Raw genomic sequence first — 17,392 nt, 5'->3', positions numbered from 1 at the left:
AACTGCATCCCTAGGGCCAGCCAGGCGAGTGGACAGAGAGGATCATGAGAGTCCTGAAAAGGAGGGGGTAGTGAGAGACCCAGGGGCTCTCCACCATGGCTGTCACCCCCTCATCATCCTCCTCCTCCCTTTGTGTCCCCTTCCTTTCTTCCTGCTTTCCCTCCTGTGAGCCTCTGCCAAGGACACAGCTCTTCCCTCCAGGGGCTGGCAATGCTGAGGGGACACGTGGCCCTGCTCTGAGCTCCATTCCTCTGCCTCCTCCTGGAAGCGGGGGGGGGGGGGTCCTCTGGAGGCGGCACCCCACCTTTGAGGACACTGAGGGTAGCCCTGTGCACCAGGGGGAGGCACAAGGAGGCAGGTTAAGGGTCAGCTGGTTTATGATTGGGGTTGCAAAGCCCTCAGGCCATCTGGACCCCATTCTGCTTCTCGCTCTTACAGCCTGCACCTTGGTTGTAAAATGGGTGCAAATCCTTTCACTTTCCTTCTCTTGACAGGCGGGTCTGTGTCCCCTTGAAACCAAGTGGGCTTGGTGAGTGCCTTGACCGGCTGAGTCCAATGTCAGTGCCACCATGTGGCTACAGAGACCTTGTAGCTTCTGCCTTGATCTCTTGGAGCACCTGCTCTTTAGCCACACCATGAAAAATCCTCCTGCCTGAGGCCAACTTGCAAGAGACCACGGGGAGGGGAGGGGAGGGGAGAGGAGAAGGAGACAGGGGCCGGTGAAGGCCCAGCGGCTCCAGCCCAGCTGTCTGCAACCACATGAGAAACACAAAGCCAGAGCTCCCAACTGAGCCTGATGACTCCCAGATCCTGAGCGATACTAACCACGGTTACGGTCTTAAATCACGGTGCTTCGGGGGCATTTTAGCGCAATGACAGGGGATTGGAACAGCCCCATAGCTTATGTTTGGAGAGACTGGTCTATCCAGGCTTAGCACACGTGAGGTACAGGTGCTGCCCTCTCTCCTCCCATGCGCGGAGCAGACATCACCAATCAATCGCAGCACACTCCCTGCGGCCGGACCTGCCTCAGGGTCCTGTTCCACCCGAGATCCAGGCAGTCACGATAAATGTGGCTGCACTGAGTGAAACTGATTGGCCATCGGTGAGCTAAGGTTTCAGTAGGCTGTGCCCAGAGAAGCCCAGGTCTCTGGTGGTAACTCAGGGGCAACGTAGGCAGAGTAGCTAGGGCTGTTGCTCTTGTGAACCTAAATGACAGTGGATGGCAATAGTCCCCCAGTGGGACTAAGGGCCATGCTAACTTGCCTGGCTACTTCCTAAATCAGTCCTTCCTCCACAGCTCTCTCTCCGGCCCCCACTCTAACACAGTGTGAGACGTTCCCCACTGACCCTCTGCGAGTGGTCAACACGTGAGCCGGTGACCCATTCCCCCGGAGCGAGAGCCAGGATTGGGGGGTGCCAGCCTCTCAACTTCCCACGGCTCTCAGAAATGCTTGGGAAACCAGCCTCCCTTGTTCCCCAGCCCCCCCCCCAACCCCCCAATGCCATCTACATGCTGTCCTTTGGTTGCTAAGTCTGCGGCCCAGGTAGCTGTTGACAGGCTCCCATGAGAGGGAAAGGAGGAAGACCCACGTCCCCACATGCCTCCTGCCGGCTGCTGACACCATGCCACGGCGTGTGGCTGGGAAGTGAGAGACCAGCTCCCCAGCTGGGCATCCCATCGGGAGGTCACGGATCTGACTTCTCCATCGTTATGGAGGAGTGTGGGCTGCCTGCCTCCTACTTAGGCTGCTGCCCTTGAAGCCGGCAGAAAACCAGCCGCTGTGAACGGAAGGCAAGTGGAGACGCAAGGAGGTGAGGGTCGGGGGCTGGCAGAGAAAGGAAGTGGCCTACCTGTTGACGAGCAGGAAGTTCGCCATGAGGCACAGCACGGAGGAAACGGTGGAGGCAACGGTCAGGTAGCTCTCAAAGTAGTTCTGCAAGCACAGAAGTGAGGAGGCTGCTGATGTCACCTGGGAGGGACAGGAGGGCCCCACTCGAGAGCGGTGCCAGGGCCCTCCTGGGGGGCTTCTCCCCACTGTCTTCAGATACGACTGATGGATAAGTCTAGCCCAAGACGGCATGGGCCCGCCTCTTTACGACCCAGGACCACTTACTTGGTCACACGACAGACACCAACATAAGCTGTGCTAAGTGCTGGGGACACAAGTTAGGATAAGACATTGTCCCTGCCCTCAGGCCCCCCAATGCTCTGCAGCCCATACTCCCACCTATTCTTTTTTTTTTTTTACACTCCCACCTATTCTACGTGTCCATCCACAGGGGAGGCAATGGGGACAGGACTCAATTGTGAGCACGTATACACAGAAAGACTGTGCCCCACCGACCTTCTTTGCCCACTGCCAAATTTCAGTTATCCAAATGCGTGTTGTGACCCAGCCACATTCTCATGTTCCTGCAACCAAGTGAGGCCTCTGAGAAATACACCAACCCTGGGGTCCCTGGGTGGCTCAGTCGGTTAAGCGTTGGACTCTTGACTTAGGTTCAGGTCATCATCTCACAGTCGTGGGATCGAGCCCTGCATCGGGCTCCTTGTTAAGCACACTCTCTGTCTGTCTCTCTCAAAATAAATAAACATTAAAAAGTTAGTTTTTTTTTTTAAAAAAAAAGACATACACCAAGACTGATCCCTGTAGGGAAACTTTGTTCCAACTCTGGATTTGCTTCCTCAATAGAGCTGTTACCCAAGGTCAAAGCCATTTTGGAAAATGGCTCCTAGACTGGCCAAGATGAGGACAAAGGGCATTTTTCTAGAAGCAGTTCTGGGTTATTCTAGACGAAGTGTACATGAGACCACACGACAAAGAAATCCTGATTATGAAAGCTGTAGGGCAACTGTGTGTGTGTGTGTGTTTAATTTTTTTAAGTTTATTTATTTATTTTGAGAGAGAGGGAGAGCGAGAATGAGCACTAGTGGGGTAGGGGCAGAGAGAGGGAGGTAGAGAGAACTCCAAGCAGGCTCCACGCTGTCAGACAGAACCTGACTCGGGGCTTAAACTCATGAACTATGAGATCACAACCTGAGCCGAGATCACGAGTCAGACACTTAACTGACTGAGCCACTTAGGCACCCCAACAGTAAGCGTTTTTCGAAACTCAGAGAACTGTCCACTCATCAGAGTAGATTTTACTGTGTATCTGGTATCTCTCAATATACCTGTCTTAAAAAAAATTAGAAAAGGCTGACAGATCTTGGCTTGGTTGTTGTATGTTCCACCACGAACCCCAGGTTGGTAACGATCATGGGTTCTGAACCGTGGTAATAGATTACACGTATTAAGCATTTACTGTGTGCCAAATACAAGGGCTTTATATGAAGTATATTGTTTACTCTACAAAATAAAAAAGAAGCTGTGAATATTCTACTCTGGAAAGCTCACCAGATTGACTTCACTGAGGAAATATTTTGAGTTGCAAATGTGCCAAGCACAAAGGACAATGTGTGCAAAAGCTTGCCAATGTGCAAAGAAGTGTGGCGACTGTAGGGATCACTACGGAGAATGAGACATGCTTCTTGCCCGTTAAGAACGAAGCATCCCACTGGGAGTGTAGGATAGAGTGTGAAGGTATTTTCATCTCAAAACACCACAGGGAGAGATGTCAGAATTCTGTGGGGTTTTTTTGCCAAGTCAGAGGTAGGAGCAGTGTGTTCTATAAGGGGTTCCGGATGGGGGAGTGGGACCAGGAAGGCGGATCACGAGAGAGAATGGGAACGAGTACCAGTTTGGGGAAAGGTCCCCGAAGCGGTGGGAACGGAGTCAAACCTTGAAAGAGAGGGTCAGATCTGTCCTTTCTGGGGGAGTCTGACTGCAGCGTGGAGTGCAAAAGGAAAGATATCATAACGAGCTCCTCCTGGTCTGCAACGGATTGTTCCACGGTCCCTTTTTAAGCCTGCAGAGTGCTTTGCGGTCTTTGAAATCTGCACCCTGAATATCAGGTTGTGGTGGCCTTGCAATTAAAATGATAATCACAGCTAGTGCGGTCCATCAACCATGAGCCTTAGAAATAGCCTTCCTCCTTTGAGGTGCTACCTCATTGTTCCTGCCCTGATGGGCTCAGTAGAGCCTGGACTGGTCCGAGGCACTCAGTCAATTACGTCTTGACACAGTGGCTGAGCCTACGTGAGGCCAGGCAGGTGGCAGGCGGGAACCATGGAGAAAGGCCCCGAGGAAGAGACAGCTGCAGGTGGGGGCCAAGCCTGCCCCAAATCCGAGCCCCCGGCGAGGCTCCCTTTACTCAGTGGCTGCTTGCTCCGTGGCCAGTCCACAAACGACCATCACATGGGATGCAGAGTCTCTGTCTTTGTTTTTTCCAGCAAGCTCAGGTTCCCTGAACATTTTAGGAACGGGGATTTTCTAGGTAATTGAATGTTCTGGTTTGTTGATATTTAAGCAGAAAATTGTCCTTCTAATGTTGGAGAGGGTTTTAAATATTGACGCCCGAGTAGGGCTTATGACTCCCTTTCTGTTGACAGAGCTCCTTTTCTCTGCTTCACAAAGAGCACACAGAAGGGGTAGAATGGACTTGACCCTGGGCCATTTTTCTACTGGTACAGATTGGGGACTGCAGATGGTTATGTGGGTTGACTCAGCATACCCCAGGGAGCTGGTTTTTTTTTTTTTTTTTCAACTTAGTTCCTGATATAAACATGTGGGCGGGGGGTTACTTACTTGCTGCTTTTGCCTGCGAATAGAGTTCTAGCAAAATGAGGTGTGGTGGGCAGACCCTCCCAATGGTCCCCACAGTCCCAGCCTCCTGTGTTCACACCCTTGTATGTGATCCCCTCTGCTAAGTGTGGGTGGGACCTGTGACTTGCTTCTAACCAAGCAAGGGGCCGACATCTGTGATCGTGTGTATGGGGGTATGTTACACGACATGGTAGCACCTGTCTCGTTGGACTCCTTTCTTCTCTCCCTTGATGGCTTAGAGGGCACAAGTGGCCATGCTGGGGAACCCCATGTGGCAAGAACTGACCCCCAGTTGCTCAGAGAGGCTTCTGGCCAACACCCAGCAAGGAACTGAAGCTCTGAGTCCTACAACAACAGCAAGGAATCGCATTCTGCCAACAATCCAGGTAAGCCTGGAAGTGATCCTCCTCCAGCCGGGCCTCCAGCGAGACCACAACCCTGGTGACCCCCTTGATGGCGGCCGTGTGAGACCCGGAGCCGGGGGCTGTGCCCTGCCCCCTGGACCACAGATACCGTGGGGTAATAAATGCGTTATTTTAAGCCACTAAAGTGGGTAGTATTTCGTTACACAGCAATAGATTCCTAATTAAAGAGGGCTTTAGACAGCTGAGGTCCTCCTATCGGGGTTTTCCTGAATATCGCCAGCTTCTTGTAGTTTAAACTCAGCGTCTCATCGGAAACAGGGACAGCTGAGCATGATCTTGCCAGACACGAAGACCAATATGTCTGCCCACGAGGGGGACAAAGGTTATGCTTGCTGAGGTCCTTGTCAAATCCTCTGAAATTAGGATCCTTTTTGCGGGTGGCGTGCACGGATTCCAAGAAACAGGACTCAGTTCATGGGCCACCGCCAGATCTGCTCACCTTGCCTGGCTCTCTGGACATCTGCCTCGCTACCTGACCTCCCGGTCATAAAGCCACTGTCACTGCTGACCCCAGAGAAGGAGCCGGCTGCTGAGGAGAGACCCCTGTGCCCGGGTCCTGGCGGGGCTGCGTCCCAGAGGTTCTTGCTCCCCGGGTGACGATGAGAAGGGTCAGGTGACACTCTCCGAAGTCGAGGAAGGCGAAGCCCCGCGAGGCAGGCTGTGACCAGTGAGAGGCGGGAAATGGAAAGGAGACAAGAGATAAACTTCTTGACTTTCGTCTCCCCTGACCAACTGTTCAAAAATGCGGTGGCCCCACGTGGCTTCTCTGGATGTGTGCTGGGCGCCTGAGCAGCCAGCTGTGTTTCGTCGCAAAGCTGTGGCCAGCCCAATAACGCTGCGGCCTGCGTTTTCTCTCTCTCATCTCCGCCTCACTTCCCTTTTCCCTCACTCTTGCTTCCCTAGAACTGCACACCCTGAGATGGCATTCGCATGGAACGTGTGGCCTTGGGCTCCTTTCTAAGAAGCATCCCCCAGTGAAGGCCCTCCTTTCCATCCTGGATGATGCCCTTTGCAGGCTCGCAGCTGGCATTTCCCTCCTGGGTTCATCTCGTTTTCTTCCAAGGGATGTTGGGGCCACCGTCTCCTATTTTACCCCAGGAAATGCAAAAACATTTGAATACTGGTTCAAAAACATTGGTAACAGGCCTGCCCCCTCCAAAGCAACCTGTCATCTCCATCCCATGGGGCAATTTTACGTCATGCGATGGCTGGGGACGGTTCATGCCATAGTTCGCCTGCACTTGGGACTGGCTCCTAAGAGCTGCCTCAAAAGGCTCTGTTATTTATCACACCAGGTGCCCCCCCCAACATGACTGACGAACACGACCATGAACAGGGTGAACCCAAAGACCCCAACGGCCAGCTCCAGCCACGCAGGAGTGCAGGAATGAGGAGAACACTGGGGCAGTGGCACCAGGCCACCTCGGGTGACAGCGGAGGCTATGCTTTCCACACCCACAGGAGGCACCAGTCCTGAAGCTATGATATAAATGAAGCTCTTCATAGTTGTGCAACATGGCAGCCTTGTTTTTGTTTTTTGTTTTTCAAATGTTTGTTTATTTTGGAGAGAGAGCGAGTGAGCACGAGTGGGGGAGGGGCAGAGAGAGAGAGGGAAACAGAATCCGAAGCAGGCTCCAGGCCCTGAGCTGTCAACACAGAGCCCAATGTGAGGCTCGAACTCATGAACCATGAAGTCCGAAGTCCGACCCTTAACTGACTGAGCCACCCAGGGGCCCCACGGCATCCCTGTTTATACAGTCCATGGAAAACCTAAGTGCTAAGGAGATCGGTCTAGGGCTTACGTTACTGCAGGCACAAAACTGATTCGGCAAGAAGGCAGGGCCGGAAGGTGGGTGGATGCAGCAGGGCAGGGCGTGATGAGAAGACAAGGCCTCTCCAAGCCATCAGGAGACCCAGAGGCAAATCCCACGGCCCTCAGCACTGCCGGGCGGCCACTGTTGATCAGATTAACAACCTCTTCCCTTGTTTACCAAAGATGTAGCCACCCCTGTGTGCCCCGCACTGTGCTGGTGGCTTGGTGTATAAGAGAGAAAAGACAGGGTGCCTGATGCCCTCTGGGAACACGTGGCCTGGCACGATCCTATAGCTCGAGCACAGTGGACACGAGATGTGGCAGGAGGACAGAAAGAGGGGCCGGAGGGCTTCCCACAGGAAGCCCTCTCAGACTGTAGCCTGAAAGACTGGGGGACGTGTGCCAGACAGATGGGGGAGGAGGGGCTGCTGGTGGAAAGACGGCACTCCAAGAGGAGGAAACAGCATGTGCAAAGGCATGGAGGGATGCTTCCTCGCCACTCACGAAGTTCCTTTGTTGGAACGGACTTCCTGGGCATTGACAGGAATCTGCTGAACTGAGACAAAACCATTCAATCCAAACACGCTGGGAGAGGCAGGAATGTAACCAGGGCACGCCACGCCCTCCCCCCTTTCAGGGTGCTCAGGGAGTGGCCCCATCCGCCACCATTTTGAATTCGCCTAGCCCATGGGAGGCGAGGCCCAGCTGAGGAAGAAAGAGTATCTTTCTTGTTGTGTATCTAACCTAAACTCCCTGCCCTCAACCATCTCCCTGCAGGCTGCAGTTACCTGGGGGCTCAGGGGGGGCTCAGCACCCTGGCAGCAGTAACACCAAAAGTCATCCTTGGCACTGGACAGGTAACCCAAGTAGCAACACGGAACCCCTGCGGAGCACCAGGTAACTGCCAAGTGACCAAAAGCGCTCACACGTGGCCTGCACGGACCCCAGGCCCTTTGCTCTTGATGCAGCCTGTAAGAGCAAGGCAGCGCTGATGTGCTTCCGTTTTACAGATACGGAGCCGGAGACCCACAGAGGGGATCAACCTGCACAGAGGCGCCTACCTGGCGAGTGGCAGATCTCCTCTTGCAGGCAGGGCAGGGGTGGGGTGGGGGCATATTTCGCCACTCTAGCTGCGGCCGCCTGCCTCGCAGACGTCCCCGGGATTGAGGCATGTCACCGGGCCGCCCCAGTGGCCGGCGTGGGCATCCCATGCGTCTTCCCAGCAGTGAGCAGGGACCAGCTCGTGGAAGTTGAGGTGCCATCAGGGAGGCATCGGCTCTCTGCCCCAGCCCTTAAACACGGGTGACCTGCCCAAGCCAGCAAACGACGGGGTTTGATTCCTCTCCCCTCTGCGGTTCACTCTCTTCTCCTTAAACCCCAACGGTCCATTCCCCAGGGCATTTCCACACGGCTGTGGCTCTGAGCAGAGTTAAAAGGAAACATTTTCAGAGAAGAGCCGTCACTTCTGTCAGCCACCCGAAATGGATGGCCACGGTCCGTTGAGGAGCACGGACCATGGTACAGAGGACATAATAGGTGGGAAGAGCCGGGCAGGCTTCCAGCTTCTCTCCTGGCTGTGCAAACTCGGGCAGCGCCCCGCGCCCCGGGTTGAGGGGAGGTGGGGTCCCAAACCCAGACCGGGCACGGAGCCTGGCCCCGCGGTGCCAGCTAGGCGTGGGGGAGCCGCTCTGGCCTGGGTGCGGGGCACTCGATCCGCTCGTGATGGAGATGAGAAACTCATTTTCATCCGTCCCCACTCCGGCCCAGTTTGCGAACCCCAGGAAAAGGGGAGAGCCGCTCTGCAAACGCAATTTAAAAACCCACCGGAGCCAGCTGGCCAGATGTGAGGCCCATTTTACGACGGGGAACGCTTCCCCCCTCCTCCGCCACGCCGAGAGGCTCCGTGCTAAGCGTCTCTTCTGGAAGAATTTAATTCTGGGCTCCGAGTCCAGGTAAAGAGGTTTCTTTGGGCAGGGAGGCCCCGAAATGAGCCCGTTTATCTCTGGCAGGCCCTGGTTAAGCTGCTTCTCCCCTGAATGCGATTTGGGCACTTTGAAATAAGTGCAGCAAATTAGTCACGAGCTGCGGCAGACTAACTCGGTGCCCGGCCGCCCAGCGGCTCCCAGGCAGCTTCGGGCAGCCCCCACCTCAAGAGCGCGGCAGCAGAGGCAGCTGGCTCCTGCGGGGCGAGAAAAAGCGATTCAGGCCCGGGGGTGGCAGCTCGAGGCAGCAAAGCGTTACCTGGATCACAGGGGCATGAAATTAGCAGCAGCGAGCAGGCTGGAGCCAAGAATAGTTTGCTGCAAACTTGCTGCCTTCGGATGGCCGAGCTCTATGGCCTGGGATGCTGCGGGGAGGCGCCATCACCCTGGCATCGGCCACGAAGCGAGCCGAGGGCAGGTGTCCCCAAGGGCTGCAGCTGGCCTCCTGCCTCTGGGTTTCTGTGGGGGCACTGGCCCAGGAAAGCTAACGGGGGCGCGGAGGGGCGGGGGGGGGGCAGCTGGGCAATGCCAGTTTCAGGGCCCAGAGAGGTGAGGGACCCAGGAGCCCGGATCCATCAAGGCCTGATGGGATATCCAGGGGCCCAAGGGCAGAACAAAGTTGGGTCAGAATCGGACAGGTAAGACCCGGAAAGATGTTGGCCAGACAGACCCAGCCACTCAAAGGACAGGCGCCCCCACCAGACCTGTGTACTCGGTTCCCACATCAGCCCACCGAGGCTCGGCCTCATGGATCACCTCCAGGCCCCGGTTCCTCGGGGCCACTGTAAATCTTGCTCTTTAATACCCTGGAGGCCCTCCCCAGTCCGCGATCCTTTTTTACACCTCCTCTGGAATCCCTGCCAGGGGATAAGCAGAGTGGCTGAGATTTTCGGGAATGAGCCTCCCTGCCTCCCCCACCTCTGTTGTAGAGCACACCTTCTTCCCATGGCCTAAGCTGACTTCTAGGAAATTTGCATCATGAACACTTGCCTTCCCTGCCTGCATTTTCCGTCTCTCCTTCACTGCTGGCTTTCCTTCTCATCTAGCTAAGGAAAACAACCTGTCTGATCTCATTGCCTCCAGCCCCAGGTCCCTCATCCCTTTTGCCACAAACTCCTTAGAAAGGCAGCCTATGCCCTCAATGCTTACCCTTACCCCTCCCAGACTGCTCTGGGGAAAGACTCCTCCAAAGGGGCCTCTTTGCAGCCCACCCATAACCAAGGCGTGGTCAGGCTCCTTATACCATGGGCCACCCCGGCTATAATGGGTTGAATAGTGCCCATGTCTAGCCAGAACCTCAGAATGTGACCTGACTTGGAAAATAGAGTCTTAGTGGATACAATTAGTTAAGATGGGGTCACACGGGACCAGGGTGAGCCCTAAATGTGATGACTGGTGTCCACATAAGCAGGAGAGGGCATTGGATGCTGAGACACAGCCACGTGAACAGAGCAGAGACCGGAATCGCACGGCCACAAGCCAGGGAGTGCCAAGGAGCCCCCAGGGCCTGGAAGAGGCAAGCGAGATTCTTCCTAGAGTCTTTGGGGGCAAGCATGGCCCTGCTGGCCTCTTTGTTTGGGGGTTCTGGATGCCAGAACTGTGAGAAGCAAATCCTGTGCCCACATCTGAGCGCCTGGTCACGGCAGCCACAGGAGACGGCCACACCTTCCCTCCAGCGCTCTGCACTTGAACTCCCGGGCCACCCCTCCTCCTCCTCTTTCGAGGCAGCTCAGTCCACCTCTGCTCTCTGCCACCAGAGGTGCCTCCCGAGCCGCACGTTGAGTTTCCTCTGTCCCACACTCCTGCCTTGGGACGCTCTTGTCTCCCGGCTTCGATGAGTCCCAAGCCCCGTGCCTACATCCATCCGTCTCTGCCTCCAGAACAATTTTCACCGAAATTCAACAATTTTCAAATCCCGCCTGGGTGGCCTGCTGAGCCCCGGCTCCAAGCTCTCAAATCACAGGCCTTCAGGCACACCTTCAAGAGGACCCCAAGCCACCTCTCCCGAGGCTCCATTTCTCAGTGGCCCTTCTCAAAGTTTCTCTGCTTTCCTTCACCACCCCAGGTCGATCACTTGTCCCTAGATCCCACATCCCTAGCAAAGGACAGTGGCTTGCACTCCCACCCGCACCCCCGGACTCCCCTCTGCCACCCAGGGCTCCAGGCCCTCCCCCACGTTTCCACCACACCCCCTTGCTCAAGCTTCTCCCTGTGCCTGGCCACCCTCTGCCTCCCCAACTCCAGAGTGACTCTGGCCCTTGTCTGCCTTGCAGGGCTCGGCTACCTCCCCGCTCCTCTATGGAGCCTTGGCCCCCCAACCCTCCTCAGGCTCCTCAGCACACAGGCCCCTCTCCTTGGCCCCCTTCCAGGACACCCTGGGGGCTCCAGTTTGGTTAAATGACGGGGCATGTGAGGTGAGGGAGGCAAGGAGGGGAGACTACGGATGGTCTCAGGTAGCAGGCTGAAGAGGGGTGTTTGTCTCAGAAGGAACTAGGGAGCCATGGAAGAAGGCTTCTGCACAGCACTGATAAGATCCGTGCTGCGCACAGCAGGGGTCACCCGGCAGGTGAGGTGGACTGAACTCAGGGGGAGCAGCAGGTAACAATGGCTATGTGTTTATCCATTCACTTCTTCATTCAGGAAACAGCGAAGGCAGATAGAGCCCATTCACTCATTTGACAGTAACGACTGAGCACCTTATGTGTGCCAAAATGTGCTAGAGGCTGAGGATGCCATGAGGTTCTAGTGAGGGAGGCAAGAAAAAGCGTAAACAGCAAATTAAGGGGTGGGGATGGGGGAGACTGTAAGTTATATTAAGTGCAATAAACAGAAAAACCAAGTAAGGGGCTATAATAGAGCCTCGTGGGGGTGCTGATGTTGGGGAGGGTGGTGAGAGACGACCTCTTGAGGGACGTGATGTTTGGACCCGAGGACAAGCTACGCGAGGGGTGAGGGGACAAGCATTCTGGACAGAGGGAACAGCATCTGGTTGGCCTCAAGGCAGGAGTGAGTTTGGTGTGTTGAAGCAACTGACAAAGCAAGCTGATCCTGGATTACAGGGAGTAAGGGAGAGAAGGGGGAGACCGAGCTGGAGGCAGGGGCGGGGCGGGGCGAACAGGCAGAGATTGGAGTTTGGATCTTATTCTAAGTGCAGCAGGAAGCCACCGCAGGATGCTAACCAGCTGGGAAACCTGGTCCTGGCACACATTCCCAGAGCCCTCCCCGCACTCTGCTGTTCCGAATGCTTACAGCATCCCTCTGAGGGAAGATTCATATTGCAAATGAGGAAAGTGAGGCTCAGAGAGGTCAGGCACTCGCCCAAAGTCACACAGCTCCAACCCAGCCCTCTGTCCACAGAGCTTGTGCCCTTACCTGGCGCAGTGGATGGCCTATTTTATATCTTAAAGAGACCCCCTCTGTAGCCTCCATGGCCATGGAATTGACCTTAGAGGGCCAGCAGCCAGCAAGGCTGAGGCAGGGGAGCTGGCCACGGAGGAGAGAACCGGAGGCACTTGAGACGTTTCGGAAGGTGGAATGAGCAAAACTCGCTGACAGACCGGGTGCGCGAAGACAGAACGAAACAAAGGGGAACCCGGAAGTTTCAGGCTTGACCAACTCGTTGTTAAGTAGAGCATACGGCGGGTCGGGCAGCGGAGACTGTCTGCTCCGGTGTCACCCGAGTGTGCCGGTCAAACAATGACCCTGCCGTGAGTCCAAACCCCGAGTGCGGGATCACAGCGCACAATCCTGAGACGAGGGCCCTCCTCCTGGTCCCTCTCCTCACTGGCCCAGCACCAGCCGGGCCCTCCGCAAACCCTTAGAGATGAGGTCATCATTCTGCACGTATTGGTTGAGCTCAGTAGACATCCTAGGCACGCGGGACTCGGCCCAAGTTCCCGCTTTCATGGAACTGACTGCCGGGTCAAGGAGAGTTGGCAAAACGCATGCACAAATAAATAGATGATACGTCAGACAGCGGTCAGCGTTCCAAACAGAACCCAGGCCAGGGTAGGTGCCTCTATAACAGATCTCAGAACACTAGTGGGGAAAGACCTGTAAGGGAGCGCCTAGTCCAGGGCTCAGCATCGGCTGTCCCCAAATCTATCCGTCTCCATTTTTGTAAATACTAGAAACCAGTCAGGCCCATTTGTTTATGGATTATCTGTGGTACAGGGCAGAGTAGCTTACAAAAGAGATCACGTGACCCACAAAGCCTCCACTATGTACCATCTGGCCGTTTGCAGAAAAAGCTGGCCAACATCCACCTCGGTTCTTTTTTTTATTTTTATTTTTTTTAAATTTTTATTTATTATTTTTTTTAATGTTTGTTTTCTGAGAGAGAGAAAGACAGTGCGAGCAGGGGAGGGACAAAGAGGGGGAGACACAGAATCCGTAGCAGACTCCAGGCTCTGAGCTGTCGGCACAGAGCCCGACGTGGGGCTCGAACTCACAAACCTTGACATCGTGACCTGAGCCCAAGTCAGACACTCAACCAACTGAGCCACCCAGGTGCCCCCCACCTGGTTTCTTAAGTAAGGAAACAGAGCCCTAAGTCACCCAGCAAATTTGAAACAGCATAAGAAACCAAACAGCTTTCCTCGACCTCAGGTCTTTCTACCACTGGAGGGGAGCATTACTTCTGTCAAGCCTTCTACCCCACCCCTCCACCAAAGCTCTCCCAAGCTCTCCAACAAGGCAAGCTGGCCTCTGATTTTCATCCTGTCTGTTCGCCTACCCGCCCTTCAGGCTGAAACCTCAGGAGGCAGAGAAAGGACTCAGAACCAGATAGAGGGAAGGGCCAGAGACACAGTGAGCCTCGTCAATCCACGTGCAAGCGATCCTGACCTCTGAGGGGTGAGAGCTGACTCGGGGCTCGGTCACTGCTGATGTTCCGGCCGGCCTGTCCTTCCTCTTCTGCAGCCTGACCACGTGGCCAGGGCAAGGAGGAAGAGGAGGAGGAGGAGGAGGAGGAGGCCTTCCAAGAAGACACCCCATCTACCCACACAGCCCTCTTCTCATCAGGCCCCTTCTGCAGTCCTCCGAGGGCCGACATGCCTCAGTGTCCCAGGACTGACAGCGGGGCAGAGGGGCCAGGCATACGGCATGTGGGGGTGCTCTAGCTGTTCTCCATAGAAGGAAACCCAGGACAACCACCGGGAAGAGGAAGAAGAGGGAGCCCTGAGTAGACCCAGCCAGCACCTGACATGTGTGCAGGGAGATGGAAACCACGGCCGCTCAGGCCTCAGGTGTGTGCAAAAACAACACACACAGAGGACCCCCCGAGAGGCCAGCCAGGACCCTCCAGCCCTCGCTGCCTCCAGAGACCCCTCCCAGATGATGATCCCTGTAACGAAGGCACCAGGCAAAGACTGTGGTCTGGCTCCGCTCTCAGGATACACACGATGATCAATCAAGTTAAGGAGACACTTGAGCACTTAAGGCCCAGGCCATGTTCTAATTTGTCGAGGAAATCGCCTCTGGATTCCAAGGACGAGTGCGGGAGGAAATAAAATCGAAGGCAGAGGGGGGGTGGGGAGCGATCGATAGCCCAGGGGGGCCAGGGAGCAAGGCGTGGGTGGGGAGCGGAGGCCGCGAGCACGCTTGGAGAAAATAAAAAGAGTATTTGAGAAGTCGAGGCCACCAAAGGCATGACTGACAGCGTTTCAAGTCGGGCTTTTTCTCTCCCTCTGCAGGACGCAGCGAGAGCTAAAAACAGAAGAAAAAGCCATCACAGGCCTGCAGTTAGAATCAGAGGGTGGACAAGGGAATAAAAAAAATGACTCACGTTTGGTTCTAATTTTTAAAAATGGTTTAGGGCTGCCATCCCACTAGCCAAAGCCACTGGGCGGCTGTGGGGAGGGGCCTGCCCTCTCTGCCCGATGGCCACTCACCCATGCCCTGCACAGGAAGCCCGGAGTCCGTTCCTGTCCTGCCGGAGCCCCAGACCGTCTCTGCTATCTCCCCTTCAGGAGATCAAATCCTGCCTCGATAGGCTTTTGGGGGGAAGGAAGGCGTTTCGACACCATTCTTTGGAATTTGGCTCTTAAATAGCGGATTCCCAAATGGAGTCCGTGCATTTTTTTTTTCCATTTGGAGGGATCCGAGTTGCACTAGGATTGGTCTGCAGGAACATGCCGATACGTCTACATCCTTCTGGAGGAACAGCATGTGGCATGGAGAAGTGATTCCCTGATATATCAGGGGCACCGGGCCCACCCTGGGGGGAAGGAGCCAGCAGGGCGGGATCTGGGAATCTGGGTATTTGCCAAGTGCACCAGGAAACATGATGCAGGCTCAGGTACCCTTGGGCTGCAATCCTGCTCTTGTCTCCACAGTCCTGTGGCACCGGCAAGTTACTTACTGCTTCCACTCTCCTCCTCTGTCCAGTGAGGGCAAAATGCATTCTCATGGCTGGCTGGAGGCAAACAGGTAGAGCAGAGGTTTTCAAATTACAGGCTGCAAGCCACTGAAGAATCTGAGATCCATCTAATGGGTCACGACTACAGTTTTATTTCCTTTTATCGTCGGCTGCCTTCTCTCCTACGGATGAATCACCTGCATTCTTTTCTGGGACCCCCCCCCCCCCGCCCCCCCGCCGCCGCCACTGTGCACCGGAGCCGATGCCCTCCGCTCATGGACCTTGCTCACCGTGCGTCCTCCTCTTCCTCAGCACCAGCCTTCCCCTCTCTCCTGGGCCACTTGCATGAGCACACAAAGTGGCTGCTCTCTCTCCTGAGTTAAAAATAAAACCAAACCAGGAAATCCATACCCTCCTTGACCACATTTCCCTGGAACTCCTGCCTCACTCCTCCAGAATGAGAGCTTTGGTGTTTTGTTTTGTTTTTTAATGTTTATTTTATTTTTGAGACAGAGCATGAGCGGGGGAGGGGCAGAGAGAGACACAGAGTCCGAAGCAGGCTCCAGGCTCCCAGCTGTCAGCACAGAGCCCGACTCCGGGCTCGAACTCATCAACCGCGAGATCATGACCTGGGCCGAAGTCGGACGCTCAACCGACTGAGCCACCCAGGCGCCCCTAGAATGGGAGTTTTGAAAGCAAAACTCCGAGAGACAATTCTCCACGTTTGCTGTCTCCAGTGTTCCTCTTGTGTCCTCTGGCTCACAGCCTGGGGTCCAGATTCTGTCCCTCCCCCTCGGCACTGCTCCCCAAGGCCGCAGAGGACCCACGCGAGGTTAAATCCAAAGGCAGCTCTCTGTCCTCAGCCTAGGTGGCTTGTAGCCACTTACTTATAAGATCATCACTGGCTCCTCTTTGCCAACTCTGACCAGAGATTGTTCTCGAGTGGATGCTACTGTCTCTGTCACGGACACAAGTCCTGCCCAGTGAAATGTGCACTGTGGTCAAAAGCCGTCTGAAAGCACTTGCAAACGCTGGTAGGGAGGACAGGGTTAGGACCATGGATGGCATGGGTTCCGGCAGCCCAGCTGAAGTCCCAGTTGTCACTTAGTTCGCGCTTAGTGAGCACAGACTCCCTTGGTTTTTTGAGCCTTGGTTTCCTGCTCTGTAAAATGGGTATAATCCCTATCCCTTGGGGCTGTAGGAAGGACCAAAAGGGACAATGAAAATAAAGCCTCTGGCACACAGCAGGGTGTTTAACAAATCCTGCGAAATTACTGAATGAACCAGGACCCTCAGCACAGTGGCTGGGCTCCTAGAGAGCGCTTCCCTCTGGGTGATATCTCGAACACTGTGCAGATGCCGCCAGGGTCTGTGTGCACAGGGGGCCCAAAGCCGGCAGCCGAGGGGAGCTCTGACGACCTGTCCGGGAGCAAGTTCTTCCAGAGAACTCTCATCATGTAGCCTAAGTCTATCCGGTGGGTGCTCTGGTAGGGGCAGAGAACAGCTCCTCCTTACCACCCCCCCCCCCGCCCCCCCGGTAACGGTTCACTGGGGTCATGTGGCTGCATATCGGCCTCACCTGGAGAACTTAACAATGCTCGTGCCCAGGCCCTCCTTCGATTACACCAGAATTGGATGGGTGGTTGGGGCAAGCAGGTAGGCTTTAAAAGCTCGCCACGGGATTCTAGTCTATTCCACCAGGTTAGATGGAGAGACCAGAGAGCACGCTGGTTAGCAGCATAGGCCCTGCTCACCTCTGGACTGCTCCAGAACCCAGTTCTGTCACTCGCTAGCAGATGACCATGGACCAGGGAGCCTCAGTTACTCCGTTAGGAAACTGGGGAGCACAGTACCTCACTCACCAGGTTATCCTGGTAGGTCCAAAGGCGGATAGGCATGGGCTTCATAGCAGGGGTTTTATAAAGTCAGCAGGTCATTGCCAAGACTCCTCTGATAACCTGTCCTCCAGTTTACTCTTCTCCAAACCAGTTACCCTGGTTCCTTTAACCCCACCTCTCCGGATTGAGATGTCTGTCCTTATTCATAGGAATAGCTTCCAAGTCACGCTCTGCTGCTTTCGGGAGGGGGGGGGGGAGTCCTGAGGG

The 17,392-nt window shown here is 55.2% G+C and overlaps 1 protein-coding gene across 1 annotated transcript in view; it reads right to left on the bottom strand.

The window, feature by feature from the left end:
* Positions 1-17,392, bottom strand: part of SLC29A3 (solute carrier family 29 member 3) — a 43,246-nt gene that overhangs the window by 16,032 nt on the left and 9,822 nt on the right. The window contains exon 3 of the mRNA XM_058696609.1: positions 1,855-1,937. Within this exon, the coding sequence (XP_058552592.1) occupies positions 1,855-1,937 (83 nt within the window). The remainder of the gene's footprint in view (positions 1-1,854; positions 1,938-17,392) is intronic.

This window comes from Neofelis nebulosa, chromosome 13, assembly GCF_028018385.1.
Source record: "Neofelis nebulosa isolate mNeoNeb1 chromosome 13, mNeoNeb1.pri, whole genome shotgun sequence".
NCBI classification, from domain to species: domain Eukaryota; kingdom Metazoa; phylum Chordata; class Mammalia; order Carnivora; family Felidae; genus Neofelis; species Neofelis nebulosa.
Note: the sequence above shows the minus strand (reverse complement) of the source record. Positions and strands in the feature narration are given on the sequence as shown.